The sequence below is a fragment of the Mastacembelus armatus genome, chromosome 16 (assembly GCF_900324485.2).
Source record: "Mastacembelus armatus chromosome 16, fMasArm1.2, whole genome shotgun sequence".
Classification (NCBI taxonomy): domain Eukaryota; kingdom Metazoa; phylum Chordata; class Actinopteri; order Synbranchiformes; family Mastacembelidae; genus Mastacembelus; species Mastacembelus armatus.
In genome coordinates, this window is record NC_046648.1 from 11791700 (window position 1) to 11814418 (window position 22719).

Below are 22719 nucleotides of genomic sequence, written 5' to 3' on the forward strand. Positions count from 1 at the left end.
CGTTTGCTTTGTTGCACTGGTATGTATGTAAACATGTCATGTAGCAGTTCTCTTTCCTGTTAGTGTCTTTGCTCAACCAAATCCTTTCATTTGCTTAAACTAGGCTCACTCACTTGATCTTCTAGCTCACTCACTGGATCTTCTGGGTACTGTTTGAAGCATGGTGAAGAAAGAAGAGAAAGAAAATTTCATGTTAACTCTAAAACTTTTGGGAGACATCGGCGCTCTTGTAGCCATGGTCCGATAGTTTTACTGTTAACGCACGTGTGTTTTTCAATGTTACTGGCAATATGATCACACAAAAGAATAAAAAGCAGCAACTGTCATCTAAGTTGGCTCAGAATATGCACCTATCTGTATTTAATATCACAATAAGTAAGTGTTTGGGTAAGTGTACAAATTTCCCAATAATTTCATTCCTTCTTTTCTCCTGTATACACAAACGCATGCTGGGCTACAGTTGCATGTTTTGCTGTAGAGTGTAGCACATAAGGATCTCACAAAATTTCATGAAATAAGAAGTATAAAAAGGCAAATTCCATATTATGAACAGAAAATATACACATGTACATGGTGTATATGGCAGATATAGTGTCACTTTGCCTGTGTTGCTCTGTTACGCCTTGTGGATAGTTTCAGTAGTTTCGGTTGGCCATTTGTATGATATTTTGTGCTTTTGCACTAATACAGTGGACAGTCTTACTGTCTTAAGATGGACTGTTGTACCTCTTCCACTATTCTGTCATGCAATATGGAAAAAAATGAAATACACAAATGAAAAAATAATAAGCAATAAATAAATAACTTAACTGGATGCTAAACTTCACAAATTAACAACTAAATATCAAATTTCTCATTGACATTAAAATAATCTGATGCACTTGTAGCATGAAAATGTCTCATAAGCCATACAAAGCACTGATTTTTTTTTTCTTCATCCATCAGCCCAATGGTAAATGTTTATTGAGGGTTAGGGGCTTATCTGGACTTATCTGGAGATTAAAGTGGGTTAAACAGCTTCTAAGTTTACAACACAGAAACTTTGTCCCCAACTGAGAATAAATGTAAGTGTTACACTTAAAAATAAGAACTAGATTTATTTGAATTAACCAAGTCTTTGACATGAGAAAGCACTGGTCATTTCACATTTCCTGTTACTAGTCAAATTTACAGGCTTTGCTAACCCATTCAATCACCCAGACCTGACTGTTACCAAGGTCTGTCACACTGTCTCTGCCTTTTGCTCCTGACAGACAAGGGTCATAATTCTTTTGGACACAAGAGGTTACTTCTTAGTTAAATATAAGCATTATGATTATTTTAGGCATTTGCATAAAACAATAGATGCTTTAATTTTTATTGGTACAGTCTTGGATTCTATACATTTAGGTTTCAGATTCATGAAAAGCATAGTCTGTCAGCTTAATCCTTGATGGTGGGTAAGTGTATTTATTTTACCTTCTGTTCACATACGTTATTTGCATGTTACCAAATCACTCTCATTTCAGAAATGTTTGTGAGACCAGTATCTAGCACAAACAAGACCAAATACTACAAGGTTTACTTCCACTGTGCTTTAATATATTGTATATATATATATATATATATATGTGTGTGTGTGTGTGTGTGTGTGTGTGTGTACACATCACACATTTTATCTATGTATGCTTGTGTTTGTGCTATAATGTGTGAATGAATGTATGAATGAGAGTCTGACAAAGACTAATACTAGTACTGACTTATACTGTGCTAGAGCTAGAGCAGCTTCTCTTTACCATGTGTAGGCCTATTCCACATGGATGCACAGTTGAAATCATATGATTACCACCTGCCCTGACATCTCCAGTTGCTGATCTTAATGTTGTTGCATGTTATTGCTTGTCTTTTCCCTCTAATGAAAACAATAGAACTGCTACTGCTTCTGGTGCTAAAAGAGCTAAATAACACAATCTATGGTACATCACACATCTGCTAAAGCCTGTGCATTATCACCCTATTACACTTTGGAGATTTAAATCCCCTACACTGAAAGAATAGCGTGAAGTTTCTTTAAAAAAAAAACACATCAGAGAAATAATTGCAAAACTTTGAGACAGAATATTCCTTGTCTTTTCTTAAATTCTGACTCACCATATTGACATGTAATTCTCATCTGTCTTGCTCAAAATTAAATTTCTCTGTGTGCAAAGTTTTCCTTCCCTCAAATAAAAGTGTAATCTTTCTTTGAAGGAAAGGACTTTGGTTAGTATATGCTTATAGTAAAGGCACATCCCTCATCATTTGGTTGAAATACTTCTCCGGAGTCCTTGCATTCCTCAAATTAGAATATTCTGAATATGTTCATAAACATTCCTTCTTAAAAAAAGGTATAAAATTCTGAAAACATACCTGTGCTACTCGTTTTAGAAAGGGAGAGGGAGTAATATGGTATAAACCATTAAAACACAAATGAAATGTACAGACACTACATTACATTAAAAAGAAAGGTAAACCTGTAAGGGTGTAACACATTTTTTATTTTTTTAATATTAACTAAAAACTTCAAAGGTTGGTAAGTAATTTTAGTTTAGTTAAAGTTGGACTAAAGTTGAAAAGGTTAGGAAAGTGACTTAATGACTTACTTACTATGATCTCTATTCAATGACACACTGGAAGTCTCTCTGGAACTTGAGAATTGCTACTCCCTTTTTCTGTTATTTCTTAATTAGCTTATTTGATGTGACCTATTGAAAAACCTTTACAATAGCCAAACCTCTAATATTCTAATTGGTATTAAAGTAAAAAAAGCACAGAGCATGTATTAATTAATAATTGTATTAATTTATATTCACCAAAAGCTCACGTATGGACATATAAAGTCTTATCAATCTGTAATAGACTAACAGGACCATTTTGATTCTTTTGATTGATATCCTCTGACATTGACCTTATGACAATGTGTGTACTGGTGTTTTCTGCAGGTTGACCCTGCCCCAATAGAAAGATAAAAGCCTCACTTTGTTTCTGCGCTACTGGAGAATTGCTCATTTTGTCCGTGCTTATCTCATCAGTGACCTTTCTCAAAGTTGCCCCTCTGCAAAACAGATGACCCGAGATAATATAAAGGTAGCGTAATTGGATCAAAATGACAGGAAAAGGACCAAACAGTACTACAGTGAGAGACAGGTTAAGCTGTGGTGTCCTCTGTAAAAAGCACTGGTTTATTATTTTTTTGATCCAACCAGCAGTCCAGTCAGCCACTCCATGAACAGCGCTGATGACAGCTTTGCTCATCCATGTTCATGATGAGTGGTAATTGGCTTTTCACAACATGATTGAAGGAAACTTCTGCACAAGGGATCAGGTCACATAAGTACATACGCCACATCAAGGTCACAGTTGAGCTGAACTTAATTTAGCATTGTATATTGACAGGCAAGCAAATCAGGGGCAAATTGAGTGAGCATATGGATTGATTTAAGGCCAGAGATTCTCTTAAAGCTGAAATCAGGGGGGCATTCAGAGGTCCTTGAGCTACACTATACAATGTCCTCCTGCATATTGCAGGAAGACAGGGGTGAAAAGTAATGCCACTGCTAACTACATTATAATATCAAAGCCCATTAGTCAATGACAGGGTACAGTTATGATGCTGTCATTTTATCAATACAGCCATACATCTTCATACCATGAATTACAGTATTCAGCCTGAGGATAATGGATCAAAACCTTGACACACATTGGGATTATCCACCATGCAGATGTTCCATCCTCTTGAGGTTATCAATTTTTGACTGCCAGCACAGTAGAAAGGCCCACACTGAGACAAGTCTGCATTATGCACTACAATTGGATTAGTCAAACCCTTGTGTCTGTTAAACAGCTTGAGTCAAGATAGGGCTCGAGTTCCCCCTGTACTCCAACACAACCCAAATCAGGTCAGGATGCTTAATTGTAGACCAATCAACCTTTACTAATGTAATGTCACTTTTATTTAACATGAATAAATGAGAAATCTCTCTGCTTGAGGAGTGTGTGGAGTGAGGTGGGGGAGTGCCGGGGCTGGCGTGGGCATGATGGGAATGAACCGTTTGATCTGTTGAATATTAATGCTTCTCCAAGATTATAAGGATTATTAGTTCTTTTCTCAGCTGACAATGGAGTTATTTTCAGACCCCATCGATTAAATCACTGAGGGAATTGCCTTTCCTATGAGCACACCCACATGAAGAGCCTCTTTTGGAATATGAGTGGTGTTAATTTGAGCCCACTCCCCAAATATTATATGTTATTCAAATTGAAATATACACAGAGATTTGGTTGAGCAGTAATTTTTGAGCCTTTAGTTTGACTAATTGTTTATTCAGTAAAGAAATTCTAATCAGCATCTTGTAATAGACTGTTAATTAATTTATCCAGTCAACAAATACTTTAGCAATTTGAAGTACTGTACATACATGAAATCATAGCGAAGCTTACTGATAATTGTGTTTTTAGCCATTATTTACAGTGTCTCATTTTGTGGATGTGGCTAACTAACTTTGTTTTCTCTCCCCTGTCCTTCCATGTAGAACACCCACTTGTGGTCTCTTCTATTGTACACTCATCTTTATGCAACTGCAGTTAACATATATGTGTGTTCTCTGTTAACTGTCACAGGTTTAGTCCCTACGAGTGGTATAACCCCCACCCTTGCAACCCTGACTCGGATGTAGTGGAAAACAATTTCACCCTGCTAAATAGTTTCTGGTTCGGAGTTGGAGCTCTCATGCAGCAAGGTAGACGCCTCTGCCTGCTCCCTTGTTCTAGCACAAGTCCCACTTTTTTGCTGGGGGTGAACCTTGCTCTTTTGACCTGGCACACGGCCATGCATGGGGGCCTCTGTGCATGTAGCTAGATGCTTCACTTGGTAAAGCCCAGCAGGATGAACTGTGTGGGATTTGAGTGATGCGATCGATGAATGAGGATGGTGCCCCTGCATGTTCCCCTTAACCATGCACACCACCACCACCACCACCACGCCCCCTCCCACCACCACCACCAACCCTGGACTCCTCCCTTCCTTCCACCTTCCATTTTTTCTCCTCCACTCCCCCAATTCACAGTCATCTGAACTGGTAAGTATACTATACCCACCAAGTATAATTGAGATGCTGAGAAACGGGTGAACAGTGAATGAGAATGTGAGTTCAGCAGCTTACCATGCCTGTTGTTTCCTTCTGCCAAACCACTGCCATATCTTCTCAACTAGTTGGTATCATTTAACTGAAAAAAAAAAAACAACAAGAAAATAGTGTTTGCTTGTTTTTCAGTGGCATATATCCTTCACAGTGCATGTGACAATGGGGAATATGTTATAGTTTTTCCAAAACTTGAGCAACATGGTGCTTATATTAATATTTTATAACAGGTAATGTTAATTTTAGAGCTTGGAGAGCATGATATATAGTGCTGTATGTATGCCTTGCATCAGTAGAATGGAACCCACAAACACGTTGCTGTGTCCAAATCTGTTCACACAAATGAGTAGAACACACACATATATAAACATATATATGCATATAAATATATATAAATAAATAAACATATATATATATATATATAAAACTAATAATATAACAAGCTCAACACAAGAGCAGCTGACTTGAGATTGAAGATGATGGCAAGAATGGATAACAAGAGACTCTGTTACTGCTTAGCAAGACCAAGTGAAGTACCTTCCAAACATCTGCTAGAAGTCGTGAATGCAGCACTACAAACAATCCCTACAGCTACCATTGCTGAGACCAACAACTTCAGCTACAGTAATACTTGAGATGCTTGGCTATGACATGAACAAGATGAACAGCTATAAGAAGTAGTATACTCCATGGAAGAAGAAGTTGGAAAAGCTATCAGAACTGTGAAAGGTGTGATGAAGAAAGGCTGTTCTAAGAAATACAATAAGCTGTCCATGCCTAAGAACAGACCACAGCAACATCTCTGAACAAGTAACCAACACAGTGGCAGACATCAAAAAAGACTCTCAAATATAAAGAGCTGGACAGCACCTGGCCCAGACATAATCCACGCCTACTGGCTGAAGAAGATAACCTCACTACATGAACGCCTGGCTGCACAAATGAACCAGCTGCTAGTGGTTAATTGAAGGTCAAACATTCCTGATCCTGAAGGACCCCGAGAAGACAGCAGTCCCATCCAACACCCAATAACCTGCACAACATGGACAGGCCTGTCAGGCATCATAGTAAATAAGATGAGTAGGCACGCAGATCAACGAGCAGGGCCCAGAAAGGAATTGGTAGGCATACTAGTGGTGCCTTGCAAATTAAGCAGTTCAGAATAGATCAATCTACATATATATATATATATATATATATATATATATATATATATATATAGTCCATCACCCCAGTACAATTGCAGTGGAAGATCTTTAATGTTTGGTACCCACAGTATTTAATGAATATATGAAACCAAATAATAGCAGTAATTATTTCATCTCATCATATTCATTTAGGATTCATAAGTTTAGAGAAAATTGTCCAGTACGAAAATAAAAAACGTTAACTAAAATGTATTCTGTCCAGTTCTGATGTGAAATACATCAGGTCAAAAAATAAAGCTGATTAAATAGTTTAAAGTTTAAGATGAAAAATGTGAACTTTTTTGAGCCTTATTGTCTGTGAGCATTTGTTTGTGACCTTGAAAGCAGTAGTAAATTGGTTTTTCAAGCACTTTCAATTATACCACATAGCACTCATCAGTAACCAAAGTGTATACAGTATGCCCTACTTATTAACATGTTATTTAATCACGAAGTCTACCTAAATAGTTACACCCAACAACTAGATATTCAATTGCCTTTATTATTCAAATGATTCAGCTGTTATTTGGGTCGAGGGTGTGACAACTAAAAGTAAATCTACATCTACATCATAATTTACCACTACAAGTAAGTAAATAAAACAGTTTCTGGAAGAAGTGACCCCTCTCAACTTTTCCTAAGATTGAATAGCTTATCTTTTGTTGATTGGCTGCATGCAATGACTTACTTAACCCTATAATGCCGTGGGCATCGTATTTGGTACATACATTCCTGACACCTATCGCATCACTATATGGTAAAAACTTTGCTCAAAAAAATAAAAATGCAGATGTAACGGAATGCCAAGGAGAAAGGTTCTTATTGCCCGAATTGCATGTAATGCCCGAATTGCATGCAATGCCTGATATATCAAATATAATACAAACAAAAAAATATATATGCAAATTATTTTTTGTCTATTTTTTTTATTTTGTTAAAGGGCCAAATAAAGATTTTAGATTAAAAAAAATTAGATTTTTCTGTTCATTATTTCTTGGGTTAGGTGTTACAGTTAAACTGCATGGTTACTAATATCTCCAAATTTGCTTCTAACATTTTCACATATTTGTATTCACGATGCAAATGTTAAATAATTTGAGATCAAAATATAATAAATGGTTTGACTGCAGTCTCATCCCAGTAAAAACCACACAAAAGATTCTTTAAATATTGAGTGTAAATTGCATCTATAACGAATGTGGTCTGGTCAAGATTTATGTAAATGTCATGTGTTTTACCTCCTAGATTCAGTCTAGTGCAGTGTAGTGTGTGCAGAATATGGGGGGTTGACCAGTTGAGAAGATGTGGCTAGGGGCCAGAAGGCTGTGGGCAAAAACATGGTGTCTGCATGACACTGCTGAACTACGCTGTAGAGAGGTCCCCCTGCCCGGTGGCTTGCCCCAACCCCCAGAAAACTGTGGGAAAGTGCTGTTTGGTCCTGACGTTACCTTGGGTACATGACAGTCAGCCCCAACCAGGCTCTGTTTGTTTGGGTTCGACTGACCTCTCTGAGTGGGTTGTCCCTTTTTTCTGTTCGGGTTTCTGAGATGGAACACAATAAGAAGCTCGGAGCTGGTAACATGTCCCACTTTTAAACAAACCTGCAATTCATAGCTGGCTTGGTTGTGGTTTGGTGACTGGGCAGAGTGGGTGGCTGGTGGCTGTGATGGGTGACTTTGATACCATAGATTGGGGTTGTCTGGAGGTTTACAATGTGTTTTGTTGCTGAATCTCAGAGGTGAGTATTAGTTTTTTTTAGGCCCCTCTTTTAGATTATGATCTTGTGGGGTCTCTAATTCATGTAATGACTTATTAACCTTTATATAACCATAAATTACTAATCATACCACCCATACAGCAAATGGCAAATTATGGTCACAGAAACATAGTCTGAAGTACTAGTAGCATGTAGATGTTAAACACCTCGGGAAAAGTCACATAATTTTTGTTCACTTAGATGTGTAATTACTGATTGACACAGAAATTCCATCCTTACAATAGGATTCAGACAACCTTGGGAGGGGGTGTAACACAAAGCCACACACTGATTTCCAGCTAGTAATGAACTTGGTTGACAATTTTCAATGTCTCAACACTGAGATTCAATAATGCTAAGTCACTGAATTGATAATGGGACTTGGAATCATTTACTACAAGCACTAATAGCATGTTGACAGTTACTGCAGGCACTTACTGATTAAAGCAAAATACTATGAACATATTTTAGCCTGTAGACATGCTAACCATAAACACATTAAGCTACAGTACTTGTGAAAAGACTGTCTAACAAAATATGGTTGTTTTTATGACCGTTGAAAGTCAACATAGAGTAGACATGGTATACATAGTTCATCAGTAGTCGTCACTCAACAGCTATATTTTCCATTGAGAAAATCCCAGATAAACCTTATCTACTTCTAGGTTAAACAGCGAGGGAGGAAGCCTAGGAGACATGTGCTCCCAGGAGCTTATTGTTCCCTCTCCATAACTGAATCTATAGCTTTGAGCTCAAGCTGCAGTTGTCTGCCATGTCTTTTTCTTCATAGTCCTTCAACTAAACAGTCCACTCAAGGGACTACAAGAAAGAAGAAGAAAGAAAGAAAGTTTGATAAAAAGTGAGAGTGCAGATTGATTCTCGCACAAAGGGGGTGAAGCACAGAGTTCTTAACCTTCTACCTCTCTGACTTTTTATCAGCTTTTCCTGGGAGTGTATGTACAAAATCCCAGCTTTCAATTGCTAAAGCCACTTCAGTAGAATAGTGTTCATGTAACCCAGGCCCACCTTTTTTCAACACAGACAAACAAAATTTACTCCCACTCTACCCACGCACATATGCTCCTTCATGTTATGCATACATTTGTCTTAAAACTCAAATGAAGAACCATCAAATTAACTGAACTGTGCTCTCTATTATAAGAAAAAAACTGAAAGTGAAAGTAATGCTGTGCACACACACAACAGTGCCATGTTGAAAATGCAAGGGAACACTGTTTATGGCAACATGAAAAAAATATATACCAATTACATAGTACAATGAAGTAATCCAGACAAGATCTTAAGTGAACTTCCTGAACTATGACATAGAATTTCATGCTGTTGATCAATTGACAATCAGCTTGGCAGGGTTGATCTTTGGGGGACTAAAGAGCTGAAGAGTCCAAAGCAGAGGAATCTAATCCAGTTTCATAAAACCCTGTTATACCACAATGTACAGTCACAGCGCAAATTGTAGTGGTAAAAATCTGTTGGTGTAGGGCTTTTAAAACCATAAAGGTAATGGTTATTACATCTATTATCAGGCCATGACAAGCACTTAGCTTGAGTTTTTTCTGTTTCTTGTCAGAGACACATTGTTTTTATCTGCTGCATTTAAAAAGAATGATAAAATTATCCCGGAATATTAGTTGTAGAAAAGTGAGTTCTATAGAGACACAGACAGTCCAGAGTAAACGGTAGGATTAAGATTGTGTAACTTAACTTCAGACGAAAGTTTAATCACCAAGTCCAACCATGAGGCTGCCCACTCTGTCTGCTCTGTGTGTCTGTGTCTGAAAGTGTGATCCAGGCAGCAGGTGGAGAGGCCTAGCCTGGCTTGAACTAGGTGCTGCCCCTTCGCCAGTTTAGTATGGTATCAAGCCTCACCCCCTTCTTCTGCTCCTCTCATTCAGGATCTGAGCTCATGCCAAAAGCCCTCTCCACCAGAATTGTAGGCGGAATCTGGTGGTTTTTCACACTCATCATCATCTCCTCCTACACGGCAAACCTGGCGGCCTTCCTCACTGTGGAGAGGATGGAGTCGCCGATCGACTCTGCTGATGACCTAGCCAAGCAGACAAAGATAGAATATGGCGTCATAGAGGATGGCTCCACTATGACCTTCTTCAAGGTTAGTTACAACTGGATTTTATTACACCAACTACAGTCTGTTCAGACATAATAGTTCTGCTGCTATGTATCCTCCACTGCTATACAAGGTATAAAGTATGACTTTGTCCAGGTTCATGTTTGGTCATATATTACTTTGCACTAATATCAAAGCTGCATGACAAATATTATCCATGCTTATACAGAAAAAATACATGGGGCATGGTGGGGCAGAGGTTGGCACTGTCATCTTACAGCAAGGAGGTCCCCAGTAATGATTCTGTTCTTCCAATGCTCTGCTAGAAAACATGGTCATTTCCTATCAAGGCTGTTGTGTTAATCCAAGTTTGAAAACTTTTTGATTTCTGTGCTACAATTTTGATTTCTCACAGTTGTATTTTTAAACTTGTGTTCTTTTGTTTTACCTCACACAATCCATCAGTGGCACTCAGAAAACACTGAGATTGAGCTTATTTTTCACACCTTGTTTTTATCCATCTTTGCAATAAGCACACATGTTCGCAGGTATTGTTCACACATAGGGACACAGTTGTGATTAATATGTTTGCGTTTCATCTTCATGCTGAAACATGCTCACACCAACTCATTATAAAAAAAACTGCTGTGGTTGTAGTTGCTAAGACTCTTTATCATTTCAACACACACAGTAATGAAAACAACAGTTGGCATAAGAAGCAGCATATGTACTTGTTATTCATCTTACCAATGCTAAGGTCTCTCTGCAGACAGGATTTCCATTGCTGGGTCAGACACTGTTAATACAAATCAGCTGTGCATTTTGGGCTAGGCTGGTATAAACACCCAGGACAACAGTGCTCTACTCTTGCTTTTCTCAATTGTTTGGATCCTAAAAAAATAGCAAAAACAGTCTTCAACACACCGAATTTAATGATAAAAAAAGAGAAAATATACTTTATAGATACTTATAGATAAACAAACACACCTTACTCCATTAATCCTCAATGAACCACTGCTGATTACCAGAATCAGGTGTTTTCAGCCTGTCAGAAGCTGGAGTCACTGCATTAATCCATTACAGTAATGGAATGTATATCACGTCTAATTCAGCAAGGTTCACTCTTGAGTTTTTAAAGCCTGAAAATTTTCGAAATGAAAGAAAATTTCAGTGACACTTGGTGTCACTTGGCAAAGCTAGTCACAACAGCTTAACCCTCCTGTTGTCTTCAGGTTAATTTGACCCATTTTCAAAAGTTAATATGTGATAACTTTGGTTTTCTTCCATATAATTAACCAAAAATAACATGGATGGTTTACTACTACAAGTGTAAAATATAGGACAAAAGGTGTGTCGTATTGTCTTCAAATTTATACACCTTTTGTCCTCCCGGCTCAAATTTACCGATTCTGTTTTGACTGCTTATAAAGCATGAGGTATAAAATGATCACCAATTTTTTAGTTTCACCTATTTAGGGAACTTGTTTCCAACCTATTACCATATATTTTACACTTATAGTAGACAACCATCCATGGTATTTTTAGTTAATTATATGGAAGAAAACTAAAGTTATCACATATTAACTTTTAAAAATGGGTCAAATTGACCTAAAGAACCACAGCCTTTAATATTGACATAGAGGGAAATATAAAAGTTTAGGCAATATTCTTAGTAGGTAGTAAATAAACTCTCAACAAAGCTCTCATATGGAGAAATTACAGCAAAAGAAACAAAAATTCAAGAAATGAAAGCAGAAGAGCTGAGTGCCCAAGCAAAGCCAAAATCTTAACTTTACACAGACTGACTCAGCAAAAGGCTCCTGACAGAAAGCAGCTGATAAACCAGAACTAGAAGTATTGATTCAATTCAGACAAATGATAAGTACTAGTTTGAAATATAAGAGAAAGAAAAGCGAACTTGACTTTACTGAAACACGGGATAGCAGGCTGACCAGAAACAAACCAGAAAGAAACTGAAATCATTACAAAAATAGACTCAGATCAGTAGTCAGTTGTGCAACAAAATGGGGAAAAAACACTTGAAAACATGGCATGCACAGCCCGGAGGCACAGGTGAATAGACAAACTGCACTAGTAAGAATGACCTGTCGCACTAAAATCAAGTCCTTGATTGCAGATATGAGACACGTGGGTATGATAAGGGCAGTCAGTGAACAAAGTAGAACTGGTACAGGGCAACTGTGTATCAAAATGGCAAAGAGCCATCATTAGGCTGCTGCGAGTCATGCCATGTATATACACCTCTCCGTTCCATTCCTTCTAAAACCTTTTTTTAGTAACCCTATAGTAACCCTTACTAACCCTATAGTAACCCTAGTTCTATGATTTTTTAGCTAAGCCACAGCTCACTGGATCTGTGACTTATCCAAATGTTGAGCATTGCATTGAAGATGGGAAAATATTACATATTTGAGCTGTAGTGACCTTTTTTAATTAAAAATTTACAGTCTACAAGTCCATCAGACTATCTGAAATAGTTTGTCTTTTGCTCCAACAGATGGCCTCTTAAAATCGATTGTCAGCTTGATCAATTGCATGTCCTACTAATGAGTAAACTAAGTAATACTAGGTAAAACTAAATAATAAATAACAATGGAGAGGCTTTAGCAGGCAAAGCTGTGCTGATCTGAACAACAAGACATATGAGAATTAATGTGGTACACATGCCATGGCAAGAGTCCCACTGGGTCTGAAATAATGTATGTAGGATCAACTTTGTTTAAACCGTAGAAATCTAGGCCTAGTGGAATGTCATGTGATTTGATCACGCCGGCATGACAGAGGACTCCTAAGGATTAAAATAAGATAAAACACAGAATAGATACATAAATACATATTTCTACTTAAAAGCCACTTTTAACATGAGACACACTGGGTGTCTCCTTTGGTAAGCAGTCTTTTGCTCTTACTCTTTAATTATTAAGTCCAGGCAGATGCAGAGGTCATTTGTCCTTCACTGAGTAAACATATTCTGTCTGCAAATCCTGTCTGAGGTGTTTAAAATATGCTGCTGTGATGATGACTAGTGTTCTGATGAGACCTATCAATCCTATAGTTGATTCAGTGCAACACCCTCACAGATGAGGCATGCACGCATCCCAATCACTATCCAGTCACATTACAAAATACCAACTGTTTTAGTAGTTATTGATTTTTGCGGTAAAATACACATTTAATTGTGGCTAATGTAAAAGCCATCAAGAATAGTTTGTGAAGCACTGAAATGTCCCACTTGCCTTCTTTGGGACATTCCCTATCGACTATTGCTACAATGACACTGAATAATTTCATAAGGAAATATAAACCAGTGCTTGTTAGCTAATAAAATCACATCTTATTAAAGACAGTGCTGGTTTTTCACCTTCTGTGCATAATGGAGTGATGTCTGGCAGTTTGAGGAACAGACAGGGACCTTTACATGGTTGTGGCACTGAGCTACATGTCCCCAGGCTATACAAGCCTAAATTGTTTTGCATTAGCCATGAGACAGATGGGTGTAACACCTCCGGCATCGTGATTTAATCAAGTAGATAAAGCTTATTGAGATGATGTGCTTGATACCTAGAGGAGGATAGGGGCAGGCATGAAAGAGAGGAGGGCTGATGAAAAAAAAAAAAGATATAATAAACTTGTTCCAGCTCATGGCTGTATATATACTGATGATAAATCTGTCAGCCTCTTTATCAAAGCAAGAAACTGAGGTGGTATTCTACAGGGTTAAATGTTTCTCACCACTTTATTTTTTTAAATAGCATTCTCAATATTACCCAAGAGAAAAGCAAAAAACAAGTGACACATTTTGAAACCAAGATTAGTGCTCAGTGGTCTAAGATGCGTCAAAGTTAACATGAGAAGGCTTATAAGCGGCAATAGGACCAAACATCACTTCAATCTGGGCGTCATTAAAATGAAGGATGTTCAGGGTTCAAGTAGGCATGTAATGGTGAAACCATCCTTACATTTCATGGGAAAATAAACCTGGGATCCATTAGCATAACAATGAAAAGACACATCATGGTGTCTAAAGACGGAACCCAGTGTGAGAAAAAAGCAAAGGCCTTAAAACCAAGCCTTGAGGAAGCCCAGAGAACAAAGGAGCAGGAGGGGATTCGAAGCCAGCAAGGCCTACAGAGAATGTTTTATCTGTCCAGTAGGATCTAAACCAATCTAAAGCACGGCCATGAATACCCACAACAAAAATGAAATATGATCGTCAAAAGCAGCAGAAAAATCAAGAAGGATAAGAATCACAGGGTCGCCAGTTTCAGGGGTGCTAAAAATACAATTAACATCCCTAATTAAGGCTGATTCTGTGCTATGAAATGATTTAAAACCAGATTGGAAAAGCTCAAGGATGTCATGTTCATCAAGGAGAAACTTTGATTGTGTGTACACAATTTTTTCAAGGATTTTTGAGAGAAAAGAAAGCCTGGAGAAGGGTCTATAATTTGCCAGTACACTCTGGTCAAGACCAGGTTTAGTGATTGCACCACCACATGCTTAAAAACAGAGTGAACCACACCAGATAAACTACTGTTAATTGAGGATCAATTTATCTAAACAATGAAAAACTTTCTTAAAGAACCATGGGTGAGCTGGATCACAAGGGGAACCAGAGGGATTTATAAGGCCAATCACATCCTCTAGTTGTGGCAAAGATACTGGTTGAAAGTGATCAAAAACAGCAGCACAGAAGGGAAGAGAGACAGAAAGGGCAGAAATAGGTAGTGAGATAAGAGACCTAATAGTAGTCACCTTACTCACAAATAATTGAAGTAAATCATTACACAGTTCTAGATGCTTTCAAACTGGTAGACTATGGGGCATTAAGAACAGTCAGTGGTGTTTAAAAGCACACGTAAATTATGACAGCTGAAATAATATTGGAAAAATGTAGCTTTCTGGCCTTTTTAACAGAGTTCTGATAGTTACACCAGCAGTCTTTCCATATCTGAAGAGATACTTGCAATTTGTGCTCCTTCCACCTACGTTCGGCTTTACGACACGGGAGTGCTCGAGTTCCATCATTGAGCCAGGGCTCAGATTTAACTTTAGTCAAGTCAAATCAAGTCAAGTCAAGAAGTTTTTATTGTCATTTCAACCATATAAAGCTGTTGCAGTACACAGTGAAATGAGACAACATTTCTCCTGGACCATGGTGCTACAGATAACAGAGCAACATATGACAACAGAGGACTAAACTTAAAACAATTTAACAAGGTCTACAAACTACATAAGTGCATGTGTGCAAACTTGTGCAAACACTGTAAGACAACAGTGCAGACAAGAAACAGTGCAATACACGAGACAAGACAGTACTCTGCATAATAAACACAATAACATCGAACTATACAGGTTATGTGCAAGTATTGTAAGTACAAAAAACCCCTCAGGATCAGAAAAATACTCATCATTATACTTAGTATACATCATATATATTGTGCAAGTAATGCAGGATAGTTAGATGATTTAAAACTGAAAACATTTGTGTGCATTCATATAAAAACAATGTCAGAGCAGCACCAATTAAGACAGCAACAGAAGTCAGAAGTCTGTAGCAGCAGAAGTTTTGTATGAGTATGTGTGTGTCTTCGTGTGTGTGTGTGTCTGTGTGTGTGTGTGCATATTCAGTCCAGTTCCTTGTTCTGAATATTGTGCAGAGATGATTCATATTGATGTGTGTCTTGTGTGTGTGTGTGTGTGTGTGTGTGTGTGTGTATATATCAGTCCAGTTCTGTTGAGGCAGAAGGGTGAAGAGTGTGTGTGAGGGTGTGTAGTGTCATCCACAATGCTGTTGGCCTTGTGGGTGCAGTGTGTATTGTAGATGTCCTCGATAGAGGGAAGAGAGATCCCAATGATCTTCTCAGCTGTCCTCACTAGCCCCTGCAGGGTTTTTTGGTCCGAGACGATAATATTCCCTGACCAGGCAGTGATGCAGCTGCTCAGGATGCTCTCAATAGTCCCTCTATAGAACGTGGTGAGGATAGGTGGAGGCAGATGGGCTTTCCACAGCCTACGCAGGCAATAGAGACACTGCTGGGCTTTGCTGGTGATGTAACTGCTGTTGAGGGACTAGGAGAGGTTCTCTGTCAGATGAACACCAAGTAATTTGGTGCTCTTGAGGATCCATCAATCCACTGAGGATCCATCGATGTTTAATGGAGTGGTTGTTTTGTGCTCTCCTAAAATCAACAACTATTTATTTTGTTTTATTTAGGCCGTTTGGTTATTAATGAAGCCACTGAATGCAAGAGACAGGCAGGAGGAGTAAAACCAGGCAGTTAGGTCCTCAGTGTAGGCAGGGATGAAAGTGGGTGGAGGACCAAGGCACTCGAAGGCAGCAGAGAAGCAGTTCGCAGACGAGGAGTTAAAGGTCCAACAGCGGCAAGCACAGGCAGAGGTTTTAATGGTGGGATAAGGAAAACCCACCTCAAACAGAACAAACATATGATCAGAGAACACAGGGTCACTGATCTCCAAGTAGGACAAAACAAAGTCCAGTATATGGCCAAGTTCATGGGTGGGGCCAGTAACACACTGCACCGAGTTATGGAGTCAACAGTATTTAAAAATTCCTTCACCAAAGGTTTGTCAGGGCATCACATTTGAAAGTTCAAATCTCTAAGAATGAGAACCCAGTTATAGTTTGGCATAATCATAGTTAAAAAGTCGGAAAAGTCATTAATAAAATCCTTATTATATCTGGGAGGACGATAAATGACAAAACACAACACAGGAATAGATCAGCCAATTTCAAAAGTGGCCAGTTCAAAACTGGAGAATTTAGATTGCCTACATTTAAAATCCTCCTTATAGACAACTGACATACCTGGATCCTGGGCCTGAATTCCAATAGCTCGCGGAACACGGGGCAGCAGCTTAAGATGTTCCAAATTTACTCCACACATGCGGAGATGGGGACCAAACCAAGACACTGTATCCTCGGAAAAAACCCGTGATTGGAACCAAACAACCATTGGCCAGGTCTAGAAAACTCCACGAAACAGAAAACTGAGGGGTAAGTCTGTTTTTAGTCCAGGAGGCAGTTGAGGCATCCAGCATGTGTATGGCGCCAGTGAGGTCGGCTGCCATCGCAACTGCTCCGACCTCTTTTTTCTTGTTTTTACCTTTTAAACATCTTTTCTGTATCTCTAAACCGGCAAACTTCCTCGGGAGTTTAGTTCAGTCATAATCAGCGCCGTTTATATTCCGCCACGGGCGGACACGGACACTGCCTTATGCGAAGTGCATGAGGCTCTCACACAACACCAAACACAACACCGGGACGCTGCGTCCCCTGCTGTACTCACTCTACACGTATGACTGCGTGGCCACTACCAGCTCCACAAGCATCATAAAATTTGCTGACGACACTGTTGTGGTGGGCCTGATCTCTGACAACGATGAGACGGCCTACCTGGACGAGGTTAGACGTCTGGAAAACTGGTGCCAGAGGAACAACCTCCTCCTCAACATTATCAAGGAGCTGATAATGGATTTCAGTACAAAGTAGGAGAGAAACTACCGGACTCCACTCATCAACGAGAGCCCAGTAGAGAGAGTGGACAGTTTCAAGTACCTCGGTGTCAACATCGCGCAGGACCTGTCTTGGGCCTGTCACACCAACACCGTGGTGAAGAAAGCCCGGCAGCGTCTCTACCACCTCAGGCACCTGAGAGACTTTAGATTGCCCTCCAAGGTGCTCTTTTACTCTTGCACCATAGAGAGCATCCTGACGGGAAACATCACGACCTGGTTCGGGAACAGGACCATGCAGGACAGACGAGCTCTACAGAGGGTGGTGCGATCAGCTGAGCGCATCATCCGCACAGAGTTCCCTGACCTGCATTCAATCTACAGCAAGTGGTGCTGGACCAAGGCCAAGAAGATCGTGAAAGACCTCAGCCATCCCAACAATGGACTGTTCTCTCTATTGCGGTCAGGGAAGCGCTTTCACTGTCTGAAGACCAACACAGACAGACTGAGGAGAAGCTTCTTCCCGCAGGCTATTCGGTCTCTGAACGAGAACACTATTTAGACCTACCTCCTCTCTCGTACAACACTCTCCCCACTCACACACCACAACACCTGAACATTTGCACATGAGACTGGACATTGCACATTGCACTTTTGCACACTCAAGCACATAATACTGGACTCATTGTACATTTGCCACACTACAACGGGAGCACTGGACATTGCATCCATCATTCCCATTCTTTCCAATACTGCACACTGTAGTCGACACACTTTTTATCCACATTGCAAATCTGTATATTTTTATTTTTATTTTATTTTTATCTTATTGTATATTTGCAAAGTTATAATTGCACTTGCAAATTCATTGTTTATTTTGTCTTATATATTTGGCACATTTGTTATTGTTATTATTATTATTTTTTATTTATTTATTTTTTCTTTCTTATGCTTATTCTTGTGCTCTTATTTTTTTATGTGTACGTCAACTGAGGTCATGGGCAGTTGTGCAAGCATTTCACTGCATATCATACTGTGTATGACTGTGTATGTGACAAATAAAAATTTGAATTTGAGCAGAACAGCACTCAACCGCACCAACCATCTTGCTTGACATGCATGTTTCCGTCTTCGTCACATAGGTACGAGCACGCCACAGCATAGGTAGGGCGGTAGTCCGAAAAACAGCAGGGTAATGGATTTTGTCCACCACAATCAAATAAAAACATTTCACCGGCAGCTGGTCAAAGATTTAAAACTGTTTGATGGTCATAGACCAGGACTGGCGTCATCTTTTGGGATAGCATACTAAAATTAGAAAAACAGAAGACAGGTTGAGAGGAGACAGGCGACTAGCCAAACACAGTGGCGCCATCTTGATTTGATCTAACATGATAGAAATGCAACATGCATGTTTATAGACTGTGGAACGAAACTGGAGTAAACCCACGCAAGCACAGGGAGAACATGCAAACACAACACAGAAAAGTCCCTACCTGGTTACAAACCCAGGACCTTCTTGCTGTGTGCTAACCACTAACCCACTGTGCCGCTGGGATTTGTTTTTGATATCTGAATATTAAGGTTGTAGTGAGATCAGGCTTGTACTATGAAGAAGTAAAGGGATCAATGAGTGGAGCTATGGGTTAGAGAGTCATTTCACAATGAGGCCCACATGGCCAAAGTGACCCAGACAACAGAACACCAGCGATTGAGAGAGAGAGTAAGAGACTAACTGTTTGCCGATACTCGGTGCTGACAGTAACCTGCTGATCTTGTGGCTGGTCCTGCCGGTGTGTTAGACTGATCTCCAGGTTCACCATCTCTGAGCTGCTGAGGGATATAGGTTGGTAGTTGGCTGGGTTTGCAGGTAACTGGGTCAGGTAATTATAACTGTCTTGGTGTTGATCCAGTGGGATTACAAAGGTTACAAGATGCAACTTTGATATTGTGATGACTAAATTTGGAAAATAGGTCTGGCTAGACTTGTAAACTAAATAAGAATGAAGGCTAAGGAAAGCTGAGAAACTTGCAAGCCGATAGAAAAAGCAGAGTCGCAGCTTGACTCAAGGGAGCTGGTTCAAGCTGGGCCTTCGTAGAAAAGAAAAGAAACTTAGAAAAAGGTGGATTTTTTTCTTCTTTTTGTGTGTATGTATACGTGTGTGTGCGTGTCTCACCAAGGAGCTGTGGCTATTCATGCCATGCCAGGCGGCCCCTCACAGTGTGGTGCATTGTGAGGAGGAGTTGTGGGTGTGTGTTTCAGGGGAAATTCAATAGGTCTGAATTTCATTTCTGGAAGAAAATACTAAATTAAATAAAACAGCTAGTCACCTCACTACAACCTTAGTAAGCATTCTAGATGCTTACTAGGAACATGCCTCTGACTCGTGACATGTGGCTTCGTAGATCAAGGCAAATCCTCCAGTATCCACCTGAGTGACTGACCATTAGGACTGATCTCTTTAATCTCAAAAGTTATTGAAAGTTCATTTCTCTGCTGGTTCTTCTTGCTACAATATCAATACTAAATGTTATTGTTATGACTATTACTGGTGTCAGAAATAATAGTTTCTGGTGTCTCTAAATACAATACCAGTCTGTTCTCATTCTTAGAGCATAAAATACTGATGCTTTGTCCAGTGTCTTTTGCCCCTCATGCTGAAGCAGAAGGGCACCTTTGGCATCTGATGCACAGGATTTTTAATAAAGCAGCAGCTATGATCATGGAGTTCCAGTGGTGTCGAACTTTATATGACAGGAGAAAGTCCACATTAGAAGGAGCAGGAAGATGGGTGATTGAGTTGGTCAGTAAAAATATGACTGTCTCACAGGAGAGAGGTGTTCAATTCCAGTGTGACGCTGCTATCCCTAAGCATAACCAGGTGTTTTTTGTACCTAAACGTAAAAAGTCATTTTAATGACTAAACGAAACAACAAAGTTTGAGTACATGTTTTTGTGCCAGTCATTTTTTTTGCATAAAGCCAAACAGCTAACATTTTGTACATCTTGGATCACATACTCGTGCAAGTGGGTTACACTGCTCTGTACTGAAAACCTTGTGCATCTCATACAGCCACCAAAGGTATTGTTTAGTGACAATATAATAGGTCAGGGGACATACAGTGGGTAAGGAAAGTATTCAGACCCCTTTAAATTTTTCACTCTTTGTGTCATTGCAGCCATTTGCCAAAATCAAAAAAGTTCATTTTATTTCTCATTAATGTACACTCAGCACCCCATCTTGACAGAAAAAAACAGAAATGTAGAAATTTTTGCAAATTTATTAAAAAAGAAAAACTGAAATATCACATGGTCATAAGTATTCAGACCCTTTGCAGTGACACTCATATTTAACTCACATGCTGTCCATTTCTTCTGATCCTCCTTGAGATGGTTCTGCTCCTTCATTGGAGTCCAGCTGTGTTTAATTAAACTGATTGGACTTGATTAGGAAAGGCACACACCTGTCTATATAAGACCTTACAGCTCACAGTGCATGTCAGAGCAAATGAGAATCATGAGGTCGAAGGAACTGCCCAAGGAGCTCAGAGACAGAATTGTGGCAATGCACAGATCTGGCCAAGGTTACAAAAGAATTTCTGCAACACTCTAAGAGGTTGGTTCCTAAGGTTCCTAAGAGCACACTGGCCTCCATAATCCTCAAATGGAAAAAGTTTGGGATGACCAGAACTCTTCCTAGACCTGGCCGTCCAGTCAAACTGAGCAATCGTGGGAGAAGAGCCTTGGTGAGAGAGGTAAAGAAGAACTCAAAGATCACTGTGGCTGAGCCCCAGAGATGCAGTAGGGAGATGGGAGAAAGTTCCACAAAGTCAACTATCACTGCAGCCCTCCCCCAGTCGGGGCTTTATGGCAGAGTGGCCCGACGGAAGCCTCTCCTCAGTGCAAGACACATGAAAGCCTGCATAGAGTTTGCCAAAAAACACATGAAGGACTCCCAGACTATGAGAAATAAGATTCTCTGGTCTGATGAGACCAAGATTGAACTTTTTGGTGTTAATTCTAAGCGATATGTGTGGAGAAAACCAGGCACTGCTCATCACCTGCCCAATACAATCCCTACAGTGAAACATGGTGGTGGGAGTATCATGTTGTGGGGGTATTTTTCAGCTGCAGGGACTGGACGACTGGTTGCAATTGAAGGAAAGATGAATGCGGCCAAGTCCAGAGATATCCTAGAAGAAAACCTCTTCCAGAGTGCTCAGGACCTCAGACTGGGCCGAAGGTTCACCTTTCAACAGGACAATGACCCTAAGCACACAGCTAAAATAACAAAGGAGTGGCTTCGGAACAACTCTTTGACCGTTCTTGACTGGCCCAGCCAGAGCCCTGACCTAAACCCAATTGAGCATCTCTGGAGAGACCTGAAAATGGCTGTCCACCAACGTTCACCACCCAACCTGACAGAACTGGAGAGGATCTGCAAGGAAGAATGGCAGAGGATCCCCAAATCCAGGTGTGAAAAAGTTGTTGCATCATTCCCAAGAAGACTCATGGCTGTACTAGCTCAAAAGGGTGCTTCTACTCAATACTGAGCACAGGGTCTGAATACTTATGACCATGTGATATTTCAGTTTTTCTTTTTTAATAAAAAATTTCTACATTTCTGCTTTTTTCTGTCAAGATGGGGTGCTGAGTGTACATTAATGAGAAATAAAATGAACTTTTTTGATTTTGGCAAATGGCTGCAATGACACAAAGAGTGAAAAATTTAAAGGGGTCTGAATACTTTCCGTACCCACTGTAGGGGAGAGTGACTAACCATTTCACATAGTGTCACATGGTCATTAAGCCAGTGCCAATTAGCCATAAGAAGTTACTGTCAGACTTTCTATTTTTCTGCTGGGAAGTGTGGTGAAACTTAGTCACTAGAAGTATTGCCCTGTGAGAAAGTTATTGTGTATTTACCTGCGTTGTACTGTAACTGTGCCGGCGGATACTCTCTTGTGGATGTGTCCATAGGGGAGTGCCAGCTGTTTGTCAAACTTAAAGTTAAAATATCATGTTACACTCTG

The 22719-nt window shown here is 39.6% G+C and overlaps 1 protein-coding gene across 2 annotated transcripts in view; it reads left to right on the forward strand.

The window, feature by feature from the left end:
* grik2 (glutamate receptor, ionotropic, kainate 2) overlaps positions 1-22719 on the forward strand; it is a 278051-nt gene that overhangs the window by 222714 nt on the left and 32618 nt on the right. For both annotated transcript variants that reach the window (XM_026293759.1, XM_026293760.1), the window contains 2 exons: positions 4639-4757; positions 10016-10233. In XM_026293759.1, coding sequence (XP_026149544.1) covers positions 4639-4757; positions 10016-10233 — 337 coding nt within the window. The remainder of the gene's footprint in view (positions 1-4638; positions 4758-10015; positions 10234-22719) is intronic.